The sequence below is a fragment of the Staurois parvus genome, unplaced genomic scaffold (assembly GCF_062004578.1).
Source record: "Staurois parvus isolate SC_StPar_1 unplaced genomic scaffold, SC_StPar_1.0 ptg000048l, whole genome shotgun sequence".
Lineage (NCBI taxonomy): Eukaryota > Metazoa > Chordata > Amphibia > Anura > Ranidae > Staurois > Staurois parvus.
The window spans coordinates 3,903,767-3,921,908 of NW_028317844.1; the positions used below are offsets into that span (position 1 = coordinate 3,903,767).

Here is an 18,142-nt window from a genome sequence, read left to right on the forward strand (position 1 = left end):
TGAATCTCTGCCTCCTCATTGGCTGAGACAGCAAGCGTGAGTCATTGGCTCCCACTGCTGTCAATCACAGCCTGTCAGCCAATGAAGAGGCAGAGACCCGGAACATCCGAGGCTGTCATTCACATTGCTGGATCGCGATGAGGCTCAGGTAATTATTGAGGGGGCTGGGGGCACTGCTGCACACAGGTTTATTACCTTCATGCATAGAATGCATAAAGGTAAAAAACCTTCAGCCTTTATAACCACATTACGTGAACCTTCAGCGTTTACAACCACCTTCAGCGTTTACAACCACTTTAAGGGAATCCCTGACTGTCAAAAATAAGTGCAATATTATTAAACCCCTACATTTAACATTGCCTTTTCCCACCGCACTCTGGCAACCTTTCCACCTGATGTTTAGTTTGCTCCTCTCTGGGAACAGCCCTGGCTGGGTTAATATGTCTTAATATCGCTGACCTGGACAACAGTGCTGTTTCTAATGACGTTCCTATTATTCTGTGACGCAAAGTGATGAGCTCAAGCATCTTGCTGAATGTTTCCAAAATGAAGATTTGCTTTGCTGTACCATGCTTTTTTTCTTCATCAGCAGAAATCAAAGCATGCATGCAGATATCTCTAACCATCATTGGATCTTCCACCAGAACGTCTTCAAATAACTGCATCAGAAAAAGAAAGTAATGAGCTATAGACAAACTAATATTGCGATGATGGGATAAGTGTGCATTATGGTTCAAGTGAAACATTTTGACTTGTTAAACATCAGCGTTGCTATCAAACTGCTCCAGACCGTATTTAATGAATTTCTCAATCAATTAGTTAGTAGAAAAATTGGAGTTTTACACATTCAATGTGACAATTGTGTAGTACAACAAGGGTGGCAGTCATGGTATCATCATCCTTAGCGTAAACTGAAGTACCGTGTGATTTGTGGAACTCCGCACATTATCACTCTGCATCCATAGGTTTTAAATTACTCCTATTCACTGGAGAGTTAGCTCCAGGTCTTTATTTTGTTTTGGATATTGTGTGGAAGCATTAAAGCCTCTGTCAGGTTTTTTTGGCTGTCTGCATCCCCCATTTTCACTGCTGCCTGTACCTTTCTGCCCCAGAGACACCAATCCCCCCCCCCCCCCCCCATTTATTGTATAGGCATCACAGTACAAGAAGTGAAAGCAAAAAAAAAAAATGTTTTTGCTGGATAATTCAAAGCCTTGAAGTTCCACTGTAATATTGAACTGCATGCAAAGAGCTAAAGACGAGGCTGAAATATAATATAATATATATGTACTGTATTTGTACCCTCTGCTTTTCTATATATTAAATTGGAATTTAATTTTGACCAAAAGATTCCTTAAAGTGGTTGTAAACCTCAGTCATGAAATATGAACAAAGCATATCCCTCTATATTGTGTACTTGATTCAGTCCAAAGCACTAAGTGTCATTGCTGTCTGCTGCCTCGTTCCTCTGCTATACACATAAGTCACTTCTGACAAGTTTTCCCGACACCAAGAGAAAAATGGTGACGGGGAGGGCACAGCCTGTGATTGACAGCTTCAGCTCTGTTCCTGTGTGCTGTGTGAAGGGAGGTGTGTCCCTTCTCTCCAATCAGGTCTCAGAGCTCTCCTTACTGATGCAATTTCAGCTCCCTGCCCCCTGCTTTTCAGAGCTGAGAGATTCTGTGTAAATTCTGCACTTAGAATGAATGTAGGGGAAAGTCGGCGGTATATAAACAGGTACAACGTACTTAGGAGGATTTGTTTAATATCTGTGTGTTACCTGAGGCCAGTCACTTCACAGGGTATATGTAAGGGTTTTTAACTACTTTAAAGCATAATTACACCCAAGAACAAAATGTTATATATTATACTGTGGCTTACCAGTCCCTAGATGTAATGGCAGAATTAAAGCGGAGTTCCACTCACACTGTAAAAAAAATAAAAGTCAGCAGCTACAAAAATCGTAGCTGACTTTTAAAAAACAGCCATTCACCCGTCCTACAATCATGCGGTGTCCTCCCCACAGCCCGTTTCACCAGCCGTCCTGTATTCCAGGCGCCGGCATCTTTAGTGTGGGCACCCAGCTGTGACAGCTTGCAGCTTCACAGCTGGGTACCCACTGTGCATGCACGAGTAGAGCTGTGCTTCCTGAATGGCCCTGTAGTCTTCTGGGACCTGTCACGTGTCCCAGAATACTACAGGGAGGGAGGGTAGGAGGACAACTTCTGCTTCCGATCGCCTAGGTGATCGCAGCAGAAGTGGGAGCGGGTACCTGTCAATTTTGGGTACCCGCTTCCCCCCCTCCCCAAAGGTGCCAATCCTTAATGGGGAGCAGGGGACCAGTCTTTAAAGTGGAACTTCCCCTTTTGGGTGGAACTCCACTTTAATTTTAATTGTTCAGGCTAAGAACTTTTTCAGCAAGTACAGAAAATGTTGTTTGATTTTGCCAGAAATGCAATGCCCTTGTCACTTTCTGTGAACTGACATGAAAGCAAAAACTATGTTATCTTTTGTGTAAGCTAATAATCTTGACATGAGACAAGTAATAGAAATGAACAAACGCAGACAAGTTTGAAGTCCAGCCTGTATGACAACCATGGCTCCCTCCATAGATTCAATGGGGAGTAAATGTAGCCACCAAGTGTGTTATTTGTAGGATTACCAGGTGAAAATAAAGGCGAAAAGACTGATGCAGCCACCACATCCAAGGACTGGTAAGATGCAATAAGGCTGATTTGTTACGGGTGTTGAGTATCTTCACATAATACATTGTGTGAGTTTTATTTAAAAATTTTCAATTATGTGAAAAGCAAATTCCTGTTTACTTAATTACTTAATTTGCACATGATTGGACAACTTCTTTAGTAAATCAGACCAACTATTTACAGTTTTTGCTTTTGGGTTTAACCCTGGAAATAACATGTGATGCCCAATCTCTAATAAAATACATTGAGCAGTCTGAATCCTATGAAGCTTGGCATTCTACTTATCGTCTTTATATGGGAAACTGGATTATTAATGTGTAGGGCCCTGCTTTTCTTCTGCCTCATTTTCTGATCATGAACTGATTCGGCATTTTATATTGCTTGCAGCATTGTGAATGGAAGCATACTTACATCCTTGTGTACATTTGCCATAAAAGATGACTGGAGATCTTTTTGAGTTGACCATTCATTTAGAGCTAATTCCAAGACTTTTTTCTCCACACTGTAGGCTTCCTTGGGTGTTTTTGCCTTGCAGAAGTTTAGAAATTCCTCACATATGTGTTCTAATGTTTTAGGGATAAGGTAGGCCAATCCAAGAGAAGGATGAATCTCCAGGAGGTAAACATTATGTAGGGCAGGACTGAATGTACAAGGAGAAGATACAATAAAAAATATTGGACAGGTACAGAGACTGATATAGAAAAAATAGATTTTGTGTGTAGTTGCTCACAAAATTGACATTAGCAGCCAATCAGAGACTACATGCAGGCTTATGTATTACATTGTTAAAATTATTATTTACAAGATAGGAAATGATAGACACTTTCTTGACATACCAGCTGTTAGTTACATACAAATAAAATAAAGCTGGGGTTCAAAATTTAGCAGCTACATATATTATTGTTGCTTTTACTAGGGTTCCTATTTCATTTTGGACCTAGACATACATTAAGAGAAATATGTATTAATTTATTGCAGGTACTTATATAGCGCTGTCAATTTACGTAGCGCTTTACAAACATATTGTACATTCACAGCAGCCCCTGCCCTCAAGGAGCGCACAATCTGAGGTATTAATGATAAATGGGTATTTACTTCCATATATACAAGTATGTATTTTTTGAATTATACTACTGAAGCATACCAATGTCCCTAATATCTAAAATAAAGGCCAAAAATGTTGTTTTGCTTTGAATGGAGTCTGGAAGGGTTAGAATCCTTGTTAATGTTAAATTATCTGTGCCCCGTTGGGTAGATTCATACCTTTCAATTTAACATGGGGACCACTGCCCCTTGGAATGAAAATGAGAAACAATTCAGAATTTTGCTTTGTCACCAAAACAGGAAAAAAGGGACAGTCTTTTATTGAGGAAACTTCCTGATATGTCTACGGGACAGGAAATTAAGAGAAAACTCCATCATCAAAGACCGAAAAAAAAAGATATTTTAACCCTCATCTATTCTATCCATAACTAAGAAAAAGTTTTGTCTTTAGATATGTTTTGGGAATAGGAATAGGGATCAGTCAGATTAATCAGTAGTGATCAACATAGTACCTGAAAAATAAAAAGCACAGTTTGTTATCTTACCTGCTGGTGTTCAGTGAGACAATGGGCTTAGTGACAAAATTAAGTGGAAGGCCAAAATCATAGAAATTTCCTTTACGGCCATCTCGCCAAACCTTCTCAACAAATTCCCTTTGGCTTTCTATCTGTGCAAGCAGACATAAAAAAAATTATGAAAAATGTCATTACTGTTAAATATAGGAATTTTGTGTTGGTTTTGAGCTTATTGTCCAATTATTGCTTACACCTTTATAAACTTCATGTATGTAGCCCACTTGATCTGCATTGATATCAACTGCAAATAGTTATTAAAACCAGTCACCAATCTAATGGGGCCTTAGGTGCATATACATGTCTATATATTAAGATAGTTATTAAAGAGGTTATTAAATACATTAACGTGTCACCCAATGTATGGTCTCCATTCAGTAGCCAAAAGAGGCATACAAAAAAGGAGGGTTGTGAAAAGAGATTCACAGAAAAGCGGCTACATAATGAACAGAACGTGACACTAAGGGAATAATTTCCAAAAATTATGCTTTATTACACACAAATGAATATGACATATGGGCATTCGCCCTGGTTTACCATCACCTCAGTATGAGACAATACACACAGACCTAAAACCATTTAAAATGACACAAAGACCGGTCTAAATGTATGTGTAGCAGGGAAAATGGCTACATGAGTCTAGTGTCCCTGCAACACAAACACACAGGTGAACACTTCCCCAAGGAGGTGTATCCAAAAATTATGCCATGGGCATACCATAATAGAGGATATAAGGGATTAAACAGTAACCATAATGGCAAATCCCTATCAAAAAATCCAAAAAATTATGCTGTAGATATATATATCACATGTATGCAATGGAGCAAGCACAATATGCGTCAAAAAGGAGAGTAGCAGGCCTCAGGCCTGTATGAAGGAAGACATAAATGTCAAATATATTGTACAATACATTCCTGTGCCGGCACAAGTGGTTGGGGCCCATTCATCTGTAATATAGATAGCTGTTTCCTAGAGCTCTTGGATGGGAATATGCCCCATTTATTTCCAGGATGGAAGAAAAGATGCACACAGCAGCACTCTGCTTAAAATGGTTTCTTCACCACTACACGTGGACTATACAGCACTTTTTGTAGGAAAAAACAAGACACATCCCAAAGACTCTTCTGCCTGTTGAAATACATATTTCAACAGGCAGAAGAGTCTTTGGGATGTGTCTTGTTTTTTCCTACAAAAAGTGCTGTATAGTCCACGTGTAGTGGTGAAGAAACCATTTTAAGCAGAGTGCTGCTGTGTGCATCTTTTCTTCCATCCTGGAAATAAATGGGGCATATTCCCATCCAAGAGCTCTAGGAAACAGCTATCTATATTACAGATGAATGGGCCCCAACCACTTGTGCCGGCACAGGAATGTATTGTACAATATATTTGACATTTATGTCTTCCTTCATACAGGCCTGAGGCCTGCTACTCTCCTTTTTGACGCATATTGTGCTTGCTCCATTGCATACATGTGATATATATATCTACAGCATAATTTTTTGGATTTTTTGATAGGGATTTGCCATTATGGTTACTGTTTAATCCCTTATATCCTCTATTATGGTATGCCCATGGCATAATTTTTGGATACACCTCCTTGGGGAAGTGTTCACCTGTGTGTTTGTGTTGCAGGGACACTAGACTCATGTAGCCATTTTCCCTGCTACACATACATTTAGACCGGTCTTTGTGTCATTTTAAATGGTTTTAGGTCTGTGTGTATTGTCTCATACTGAGGTGATGGTAAACCAGGGCGAATGCCCATATGTCATATTCATTTGTGTGTAATAAAGCATAATTTTTGGAAATTATTCCCTTAGTGTCACGTTCTGTTCATTATGTAGCCGCTTTTCTGTGAATCTCTTTTCACAACCCTCCTTTTTTGTATGCATATACATGTCTACCCTGCATTCAGGGTAAAAGAGAAGAAATATAAACTGACAAAGCCATTTTATTTCTTTTACAGTGAAAAGAAATATGTAATGGTACATAATTTACTATAGGCGTCATGTTTATTAACCACCTCCCGTCTGGCCGTTGTATATAAATGGCCAGACGGGAGCAGTGCAGGGGCGGGTGGCTGTTTATAAACAGCCTCCCCGCCCCCTGCTTGTGCGCGCTCCCTGGGAGCACGCAGCATCGCGATCTGGTGCCCGCTGTGTCCTCCGGACACAGTGGAACACCGATCGTCATACAGGACCTCTGGGCGAGGTCCCGATCATGTGATCACTGATTGGCCAATCAGTGATCGCATGAAGAGTAGTAAGCAAGATGTCACTTTCTTACATCGTTACTTACTACGTGTGAAATCTGTGAATGATCACAATAGCCTTGTACCATGTGACAAGCTGTGACCAATTACAGCTCACACATTATTTCTCAATGGCTGCAGGAATGCAGCCAGAGAGAAGGAGAAATGATTGCTTTTACAGCCTTTATTGGTGTAAAAGCAATCAGTGTAAAAAAAGACAAAAAAAAAATCTTCATCACCCTCCACGTGTAGTACAGTATCACCATGGTGACACTGTACTGCTAGGGTGACAGTATGTTAAAAAAAAAAATAAAACATAAATAATAATATAAAAAAATTTAATAAAAATGTAAAAACAAATGTTTAAAAATTATAATTTTTGGTTATAAACTAATTTGGGTTATTTTTTTTTACTAAAAAGATAACGGAATAAACTTTGGCCAAGATTTATGATGAAATATTATTTATTTGCAAAATTTTATAAGAAAAACTCTTTTTTTTCAAAATTTTTGGACTTTTTCATTTATATAGCAAAAAAAAATCAAAATCCCAGTGGTGAATAAATACCACCAAAATAAAGCTTTATCTGTATCAAAAAAATGCTAAAAAATTCATATGGGTACAGTCTTGCATGACCACGCAATTCTCATTCAAAGTGTGATAGCACTGAAAGCTGAAAATTGGCCTGGACAGGAAGGGGGTAAAAGTGTCCGGACTTGAAGCGGTTAATTATTAATGGAATCCTAAAGATTGAGTTAAGGCTTGGGATCAGGGCAATGGGCAAACTTTTTTCGCTTTGTCTTTCAGCGCACCCCCTTACCAAACAGTACAAAGGCTAGATGATTGATGTAGAAAGCAAATGTACTTAGGAAACAAGTTGAGAGAGTTGGTAAACAAGGGGAAAGTACAAGAACAAATGAAGAAAAGTGAGTGTCCAAATAGTGCTACTAAGAGAGACTTTGAAATGTTAGTTAAGATGTTTAATTTATTAATCTGAACACTCATCTATCATTGGGTATCTCCACCAAGTGTGGCTCCTCAAGGCCACATCTATGAATGCATAGAAAGAAACTTATGACACTATATTAGCTATTCTTGATGATATATACCAACAGAGATGAATCTGAAAACTAGAATTTTTAATAATCAAGTCTCAAGACTGTAAACATATACAGTACATGGTAGCTGCAGTTAAATAAATAAATATCTTTATAATTATAATTTTCTGTTATTTCTTGTGGAATTATTACCGTGTTTTTCCAAGAATGTTGCACATTTTTAAGCTAAGATGTGTTTGCTTACCTGGTTAGTTAATATATTTCTTACAAGTTGCAAGTGAAGCCTCAGGCACTGGCATTCATCCCGGTAAGCTTTCAGGAAGTACTTGGAGCCAATGTCAAACCGTGGGCGCCGATACATGATGTCAGTAAGCACTTGTGCCAAGGCGATTTTTTCTTCTGGATCACATACATGCTGGTAAGCTTCATAGTAACTATCTACAAGCTAATTAAAAAGAAGAAATACATGTTAGACATTGCAAAAATGTTGCTGTGTTGTCTGTACAGTATATGGAAAGCAGACACAAAATATGGACACTTAATGCAGAAACTATGGTAAGCACCAAGTTGTACAGTAGAGCTTAATTTAAACACCAATTCTAAAAACAACTGCCAACATTAATTTTTGTACTTAATGATAATGGCAGTATTCAACAATCAAAGCGTTAAAACAGGCATATATTAATGCTATAATGAGATATGTGTATTGCCCAACCCATTCCTTGTGGTCTTTTAAAAAGCTATAGCTAACTGCAAGACCAAATATATTTTTTTCTTGTGCTGTATATGTAAAATTCAAAAACAGGGTATTCAAGGCACCCGGATCCTATAACTAGTATGTTTTTAAACAGGAAGGACTGACCTTTGGTGCAAAGGATTATAGCACAGAAGAGGGCAGTATGCAAACAAAAGCTTATGATTGAGTTTGGAAGTGTCAGACTAAGGTTTACAGGTTAGTGTTAGAGTTACAGAGAGAGTTAGTATGAGGCTTACACGGGAGAAGATATTGTGAGAATTACAGGAGGGGTTAGGGTGAGGATTACAGGAGGATTAGTGTGAGGATTACAGAAGGGTTTAGTGATAGGGCTATAGGGAGAGTTAGTTTGAGAGTTTGGGTTATAGGAAGGGTGAGTGTAAGGATTTCAGTAAGGGTTGGTGTTGGTATTACAGGGAAGTTTAGTGAAAGGGGATTCTTACTGTAGGGCCCTGCTGTCTGCACTTGAATCTACCTGCATTGAGGTCCAAGCTGTTACAGCTACTTCAGTATAGGGACCTATATATGCTTTCATTATTTACATTATTTTCTTATCACATTGTTTCCCTCTCTAATAATTTGGTGTTGCACTAATAAATTATAAAGTGATGAATTCTTAAAAAGCCCACGCTGGCATTGGGTTGGTACATGTTGAGCCTATGTTTAACTACACATTCCTGTATGTAATTTTGTCAATAAAATGTAAAACCTTCTTGCCTAAAGTAGAGCCATCTTAATGCATGGCCACCCCTGGTCACTGCCCAGGGGCCCCAGGTGCATGGGGGCTCCATGATACTCTTGCATTAAATCATACCTGCCAACTGTCCAAGACTTGCCGGGACAGTCACACTTTTTAGGACGCTGTCCTGGGATAGCTGTGTTCTGGGCAGTCCTGGAACCAGTACTTTGCCCTTATGATCCCAGCACTGTACCCTCCTGATACCACTCCCCCCCGTACTGTGTCCTTCTGCCTTCCCACCTGTGCTGTGCCATTTGTGTTGATTAGTCTTTAATTTATGGCATGTTTTCTTATTGTTTAAAATTGATTTTATTGAAAGTATTAATAAATATATGATAATTCTATCTTAATTCTTGAGAGTAGGTGCGTAAATTAGAGCAGGCTGGTAGGCGCCTCACAGCATTACTTTGCCCATGGGCCCATGATGCTATTGAGATGGGCCTGACCCAAGGTTGTAAATCCAGACTGCTGACAACAAAAGGTATGTTATTGCATGTAAAGATAAAATATTTTGGCCATGTGCTGCAAAGGCTGGACTCAGTGAAAGATATTGTGATATGAGGAAAATATGAAGAGAAAAAGAAAAAGGAGGTGTCCAGACAAGTCGGATCTTGATTAAATGACAAGCAACAACAAGCTCTCTACCTGCTGCTTGTTTTCTAGCAAAGCACATTCCCAAGTCCACAGGTCAAGTAGCAGAGCAAAGCGGTCCACATTAATGTGAGCCCAGTCAGCAAGATTCACATCATCAGCTTCTCTTTTACTTGCTTTGAAATCTTAAAAACAAAAAAGGAAACTGAGAGTTCTGTAGAGGAAGACATCCTGCAAAGTTTAAATAGTTCTTGAGCAACAACAATCACCTATTGTATTTACGATTAATTTATTGGCCAAGTAAAACTGTTTACTAGTAATGGCATATAATTTAGTAGTCATCAAAAATCACATAACTAGTATAGGAAACAAAGCAAATCATTGTGCTCACAATTTTGATAGGTTTACAATCACGCACTTCTTCGTTTCTGTACTATATCATCAAGATGCATGAGTGTATACAGAATCGTAGACACCAGCACACTGCGTTACAATAAAGCATACTTCCATTGGTACACACTTATTATAATGGCACACAAATAATTGTTAATTTACTGTTTTAAAAGAAAACTATTGTGGACTTATCCTGAGCTCACAAGAATGAACTGGTGGTCACTAGTATTGGGAGGAAAATCTCCCCACTGAGTAGAAAGACAGTAATAAAATGTCAACAGATAGTCTTACCCTTCCACATTCTCCCTAAAACAAATAAAGGAAAAGGTTTTGATTGGAATTATAGTCTAAGGGAAATCTCTCAGTACTGAAATATTGACTTGCCGCTGACATCTCGGTTTAAGGATGCAACCTTTGGGGCTTGTTATACAAGTTCTTTTTACGTCAGTTGTCCTGACATCTTTGTTCCAGGTCAGAATAAAGAGAACCAATCCAAATTGTATACAAATCTGCAGCAACACTGCTCGTATGGTATGCTTTGGGTGAAAATATTTTCTACTTGTCTTTTAGAACAGGATATATATACCATATATATATATATATATATATATATATATATATGACATCATGGCTACATAAGTTGAATTCTACCACTCAAACCTTTAAAGAAATATCTGGCAAACCAGATCACCAGATCATTTAACTCCTGTATGGTGCAATAGGACAGGCAGACCAACCAGGCCAACTCTATTAGGGTACAAGTTAGGGCACAGGTTACTATTTTTTTTTATGCCGTTGGAGCCCATTACATATAGAGTTTGATTTACTAAAGGTAAATAGGCTGTTCCCTTTGCAAGAGAATTTGCCCCAGAGTTTAGTTAATGTGGCGAAGTTTCACTTTGCAAAGATTACCCAATCACATGCAAGGAAAATTTTTGCTTGCACATGTTTGAGTGATGGAAGGCATCAGAGTTTCAACTCATTCAGTAAGCTTTGGTGCAAATTCCTCTGAAAAGTGAGCAGCCTATTAGCCATTAGTAAATCCACCCCATAGTTACACAAATAGGATTTTCACTGAGCAAGGGAATTTGCTCCAGAGTTTAGTTAATGTGGTAAGATTTTTACTTTGCAAAGAACACTCAATCACATGCAAGGAAAATAAAAAAAATCAACATTTTTACTTGCACTGGGTTGAATAATGGAAATCAACAGAGTTTCACTTCACTCACTAGGCTCTGGGGCAAATTCCCATGGAAAAATGCAAACTATACAGACTATTTGCCTTTAGTAGATCCACCCCTAGATTTATTAGTGTGAAAATATCTGACATGTTTCTTTGTTCTTCTTCTTTTCAGAATACTTTCCTGAATCTCAAGCCTACAGAAAGTATAAAATATCTCAGCATATACAGTGAAAGTGACCATAACTTATGCTAAACTCACTTCTTTCATTTTCAATGAAGAGAGTTGCTAGAAGCAGTAGTTGATTTTGTAACTCCTGCAGATCATCAAATGCCACATCATACACTATGAATGCTCCTTTTTGATCCTGAGTGTGAATGATGCCATCTTTAATTATGTAATAGTCATTATGATTCTCCACTTCTGAAAACTCCATGAACTGTACACTGTCTACCTGTTAGTGGAGATATAGATGCCATATAGAGAAATAAATCCTTAGAGTATACAATGTGGTATACAATGAGTCATTAGTACTCCAACACACCTTCTGTTGTTGTACGTAAAGATATCCCCACCTCTAATGATAGTCCTGGGCACACACTATATGTTTTCTTTTGTTCAACCCAGCAGGCTGAATGAAAGAAAATGTACATATTTCCTTTGGATCTGATGTTAGTGTGGCGATCCGCCTGGTGAGATATTGTGTTCTGACAAGGGGACTGCCTCCCCACCAGAATGCACTGATCAACAGTTGTGAGCACAGCTTCTCTCGGCCGATTTTCAGCCCGTGTATACCCAGCATTAGACTTGCAACTGATCTTATACCATGTCAGGTGTATGTACACTAAAGCTGCACTCATCTTGGTTAAAGACAAATGCTTCCATTGCTATATGTAAAAGACCAATATTAGGGTTCAGATACAATTTACAACAGAAAATACAGACATATCACAATATCAAACAACAACTGTAATCTAAGGATTAACCTGACAAAACACAGCAAAATAGTGGAAAAGCAATTGCTTGAAATACACCTTTCCGAGGAATACCTTGAAATCAGCTGGGGTTTGGTGCATATACTGGTGAGAGCCAAGTCCTCCTGGCACACCAGATCCTCCCTGGGCTGCAGCTACCCAGTTTGTCTCTTCTCCAGCACACCGTTCCAGATTTCCAGAATTACTTACAAGACAGGAGTTATCAATTGTCAGAGTTCTTTCAACTGACCGGAAATAATTCAGATGTCCAAGGCAGGTGCGCTAAAGTCAGGGATGAAAATAGTAAGGTTCAATTTTATAAATCTAGATCAATATATTATTGATCGTTTTGCATCAGTAGGCAGCACTGAAATACTTTATTCATGAATATGATCGTATTGATCAGACTATGAGATTACACACTGGAAAAGTAGATACGAATGATAATTTACATTTGTAAGTTACGATCCTATCTTAACTATCAATCAATATCCACTTTCCCCTGTGTGACATATTGAATATAGATCAGTTATTCCTATCAGAAGAGACTGAGCGGAAAAGAAATCAATTATTTATCTAAGTATGCATGACCACCATAAGAGAGCCCTGGATAACAATAAAAACCCATGAAGGGTTCTACACCCCCCCTCACTCTATCCAAGCTTTAAAATACTGTATAGGTTTTGGTAGAACACACACTTTCATGTTAGTTTCATTATAAACAGGATAAATCACAGAACAATATCTGTCTTTTTTTTTTATCAAAAGTAACACTAGTTATTTTAAAAGCACCACTGGTCAAACCAAAAAAATAACATATTTTTCTCTTTTTTTGCTCTTTTTTTCTTTACATCACATAGAAAATAAAATCATTATTGATTGACATCATTGCCATAAAGTAGCCTTGTCTATCCTACATAGAATTCAAATGACCCATAGCCAACATATAAATGCTAAAAGCACGATACATGTGCAGGAGTGGTTAATCTTAAATCTTCAAATTAAATGATTATAATGGGAGGGAATGAGAATCCCTCTATCATGTAACTGTCCCTACTGTGTCATTCAGGGCATAGAAAATGGCTTTACCTGAAGTTCTTTAACTTTAAGATGTCGTAGGTAGAGGAGAGATAAGTAAGCACCTTTCATCATTATAGGATCTTTGCTGGTATCTTCTGCTTCCTCTAATCCCAGTAATTGCAGGGTGTTCTGGAAACTGTACCTTAACAAAAAACATTCAAAAATAAATCAGTAACATTACTATACTAAATGTTACAAATACAGCATTTGGCTTATGTACAGATAGACTCAACATTTTGGTTGATTGATATTTCCATCCTCTAGTCACTATCTGCTGACTTTCAATAAAAGGACACTTATCTGTCCAGGGGTCCAGCACCATCCTCACCTGGGCTGTTTCTTTGCTAGTCTTTGGGTCCCTGTCAATAGCTTTTTTTTTCTGTGGTAAGCCGGCTGTGACTCCACAGCCAGCTTCCCACTGCACATGCACAAGGTGTGCTGTGCCTTTTAAATGGTCCTGTAGCCTCTTGGGACCTGTGACCTGTCGCATGATGTTGCGGGCAGGAAGGGGGGAAAGAATTCCCAATGGAATAATCTAGGCGATTCCTGCGGAAGTGGGAGCAGGTACCTGCCAAACCTAGATACCCACTCCCCCCGCAAAAAAATAAATAAAGTGCCAATAATGTTAAAGGAAAGAGGGGGGGGGATTCTTAAACGTGGAACTTCCCAAGCAGCAAGTTCAGCTTTAAATTTCAACTCCAGTTTTGTTGAGGTAAAAACCTCCATGTAAATTGTACACCATGCAGGGAATTCACCGAATTTACTTGGAGATTGATATCTTTCTCTTTTCTCAAGATACTGTTGTTTGACTTGTCATCTGAGTCCAATTTCTTAATTAAAACATCTACCTTTATTTTAGCCCCCTGGTGCAATCTTAAGCAGGCCATACATGAGTCGAATTTTGAACGATTTTTCGATCTAAAATCGAAAACATTGTTTGTTCTGTAATCTGATGGTGCCACCAATGATTTCAAAAATCGGTCCTTTTTCACGTATTTTCCAGCATGCCCAATAAATGAAATGGGAAGGAACCACGAAAATCGGCCAGTGCCATTGCTCCACTAACAGAGCGAAAATTGGCCGATTATTCTTAGGTCCGATTTTCAAACAAAAAATCGTTTGAAAATCAACCCATGTATGGTAGGCCTTAGTGTGACAATGAAAGAAGCTGCAGTATTTGCATATTTTTACGGGTGATTGTGTTTCACAAATTAAAATTCCTATTGCAGAAGATTATTGAAATGGGACTTGTATTTCAGTGAAGACATCTGGGCTGAGAGCCAATCACACAAAACAAAAAGATTTTTAGGACAGTTCTCTGCAACAATAGTGAAAAGAACACATCAAGATTGCCAAGTTGCAAAAAATATATATTTGTTTTATTTTTATTTGACAATTAAAAAAAAAAACAGTCTGTGTAGACTGAAATCGAAATGCATGTTTTAATAACATTACATTACAAAATTACTTGGGTAGCAATTACATTATATAGGTTGCATTAGTTTTTTCTTTTTCAAAAGTGAAGTTTTCCTTTAACCACTTCCCGTCCAGCCCATGTACATAAATGGCTGGACGGGAGCAGTGCAGGAGTGGGTGGCCATTTATAAACGGCCTCTGCATTCACTGCCTGTGTGCGCTCCCTAGGATCCGGTGCCCGCTGTGTCAGGAACACCAATCACTGTACGAGTCCTCTGTGTGAGGTCTCGATCATGTGATCACTGATTGGCCAATCAGTGATCACATGAATAGTAGTAAGCAAGATGTCACTTGCTGACATTATTGCTTAATACTAGTGAAATCTGTGAATGATCACAGAGGTCACATGGAACAAGGCTATTCACAACAGCCTTGTACCATGTGACAAGCTGTGACCAATCACAGCTCTCACAGTATTTCTCAATTGCTGCAAGAATGCAGCCAGAAAGAAGGAGAAATGATTGCTTTTACAGCCTTTATTGGTGTAAAAGCAATCAGTGTAAATAAATAAATCTTCATCAACCCCCACAGGTAGTACAGTGTCACTATGGTGACACTGTACTGCTAGGGTGCCAGTATGCTAAAAAAAAACATAAATAATATAAAAAAATTAAATAAAAATGAAAATACATTTTTGAAAAATGATAATTTTTGGTTATAAACGAATTTGGGTTGTTTTTTTTTTTTACTAAAAAGATAGCTGAATAAATTTTGGCCAAGATTTATGAATAAAGATTATTTATTCGCAAAATTTTATAAAAAAAACATTTTTTTTTTCAAAATGTTTGGACTTTTTAATTTATATAGCAAAAAAATAAAAATCCCAGTGGTGAATAAATACCACCAAAATTAAGTTTTATCTGTCGCAAAAACATGCTAAAAAATTCATATGGGTACAGTGTTGCATGACTGCGCAATTGTCATTCAAAGTGTGACAGCACTGAAAGCTGAAAATTGGCCTGGATAGGAAGGAGGTGAAAGTGTCTGGACTTGAAGTGGTTAATGTGACACTAAACTCATATTTTTTTACATCATTCATTCTAAAATATTAAGTATACCATGCTCTGATTTGTTTTTTTAATTTTTAAGTGTCTTAACATTCTTTTCAGGCTTCTTTTTTGTCCTTTGCACGCTTCCTATCCTCCACTAATGCACTAGTGTAGAGCGAGCAGTGCTGTTATTTCTGGCCAAATGATCTGCCCTATGTGTAGTACAATTCCCAGAGAACTGAATGAGGGCTATTTACTAAAACTGGAGAGTGCAAATCTGTTGCAACTCTACATAGCAACCAATCAGCTTCCAGGTTTCATTACCAAAGTTTAATTGAACAAGCTGAAGTTAGAAGCTCATTAGGCTACCACGTACAGATGCACCAGATTCTGAGTGTACCAGTTTTAGTAAATCCCCCTCAATGTGTCTGCAGGTAGATATGTAGCCATCTTGGTGGAGAGCAGGAAAGGGTTGCAATATTCACATAGACAAGGAGAGGATGGTCCCAGAACTGTGCAAGTACCAGCAAATCGGAGATAAATCAGCCACAGCTCAGCAAACCTCTAGCAACCTTTACTGCCGGTTCACACTGATAAGGAGCGAACCGATGCAATTTCACAGTGTGATTTGAGTTTTGACAGGTGCAAATTTAATGTGATTTCTCAGGAGACTGGGCATAGCTGAAGACAAAATTTGCACCGCACCCACACCAAATTCGCACAGGACCCTTTTTTAGCTGGATCAAAATTGCACCATAGATGTGGATGGCCTTCATAAACAACAATGTATTTTCAGATGACATGCAAAGCTATGCCTTTCGGATTGCATCTGATTCACATCAGATTCGTATCAGTGTGACCCCTATGATTCCACAGAACCCAAGCTCAGAATGACTGGTCTAAAGAATATTTTGGAATTTACATCCCCACTAGAGCATTTGCATAATTTTCAGTGATATTGAAATTCCCGAAACCTCAACAAAAAAGATAAAGTGCATCCAAAGCCAAAAATATTTTATTTTTGGATAGAGTAAGGTTTCCCCTCACTCTTAGTTCGGGAGGAAGTGGAGGGTGAATCTCCTTAGAGGTTCCAACCCTTTCCTAATATATCTAAAAAAGTTTTGCCTTCAGATATAATTTAACCTCCCTAGCGGTCTGATTATGTCAATATTTCTGTGCTCAAAGCGGTACATTTTTTTGCATGGAAATATGTACTTTTTTATTGTAGGCCTGTAATTTTTAGGAATAACTCACTGAAATCTGTCCGAACAAGAGTCTAGTAAACATCCCGGGTATGATAAAATTTGAAACACGAAATCATTAATTATAATTTAATAAATAATCATAAAAAAGAATAATATAATAATAAATTTAATTCAATAATATAATCAAACCAAAAACACTGAAATTTGAAATAGAGCGCCAAGTTCGCACATCACTGAGCAAAGTCGCAAAATCATTTTCAGTGTCTGATGACGAATTTCCCCACGAATCATTATCACTCAATTCTGCAAGTGGTTCTGATTTACTATTGCTGTTCTCTAGCTGGTCTAAAACCGATTTTGACCTAAAGGGATGCTTTTTGGACGCCATGGAAGTTTCTCAGCTTCCAGGCAATAATAACAGTAAAATTGCAGGCAGGGCACAGGACAAAGCACTAGGGACAAAATGTATGTGAAATGGTTTGATACAGTAATATTTTACTATGTGATTTTAGTGATTTTAGTGAATGTCACTTTTTGTCATTTTCAAATTTCCCGCCGTTCCATCCCCCGTACGTCCCGACGCTCGCAGGGGACGGAACCCAGATGAGAGCAGGAAAGGGTTGCAATATTCACATAGACAAGGAGAGGATGGTCCCAGAACTGTGCAAGTACCAGCAAATCGGAGATAAATCAGCCACAGCTCAGCAAACCTCTAGCAACCTTTACTGCCGGTTCACACTGATAAGGAGCGAACCGATGCAATTTCACAGTGTGATTTGAGTTTTGACAGGTGCAAATTTAATGTGATTTCTCAGGAGACTGGGCATAGCTGAAGACAAAATTTGCACCGCACCCACACCAAATTCGCACAGGACCCTTTTTTAGCTGGATCAAAATTGCACCATAGATGTGGATGGCCTTCATAAACAACAATGTATTTTCAGATGACATGCAAAGCTATGCCTTTCGGATTGCATCTGATTCACATCAGATTCGTATCAGTGTGACCCCTATGATTCCACAGAACCCAAGCTCAGAATGACTGGTCTAAAGAATATTTTGGAATTTACATCCCCACTAGAGCATTTGCATAATTTTCAGTGATATTGAAATTCCCGAAACCTCAACAA

General features: G+C 38.3%; 1 protein-coding gene across 1 annotated transcript in view; it reads right to left on the reverse strand.

Moving 5' to 3' along the window:
- Positions 1–18,142, reverse strand: part of LOC149470307 (uncharacterized) — a 133,976-nt gene that overhangs the window by 85,897 nt on the left and 29,937 nt on the right. The window contains exons 12-19 of the mRNA XM_089664762.1: positions 13,352–13,484; positions 12,338–12,544; positions 11,550–11,742; positions 9,769–9,899; positions 7,875–8,075; positions 4,295–4,416; positions 3,117–3,345; positions 460–659 (exon numbers count right to left, since the gene is read on the reverse strand). Coding sequence (XP_089520888.1) covers positions 460–659; positions 3,117–3,345; positions 4,295–4,416; positions 7,875–8,075; positions 9,769–9,899; positions 11,550–11,742; positions 12,338–12,544; positions 13,352–13,484 — 1,416 coding nt within the window. The remainder of the gene's footprint in view (positions 1–459; positions 660–3,116; positions 3,346–4,294; positions 4,417–7,874; positions 8,076–9,768; positions 9,900–11,549; positions 11,743–12,337; positions 12,545–13,351; positions 13,485–18,142) is intronic.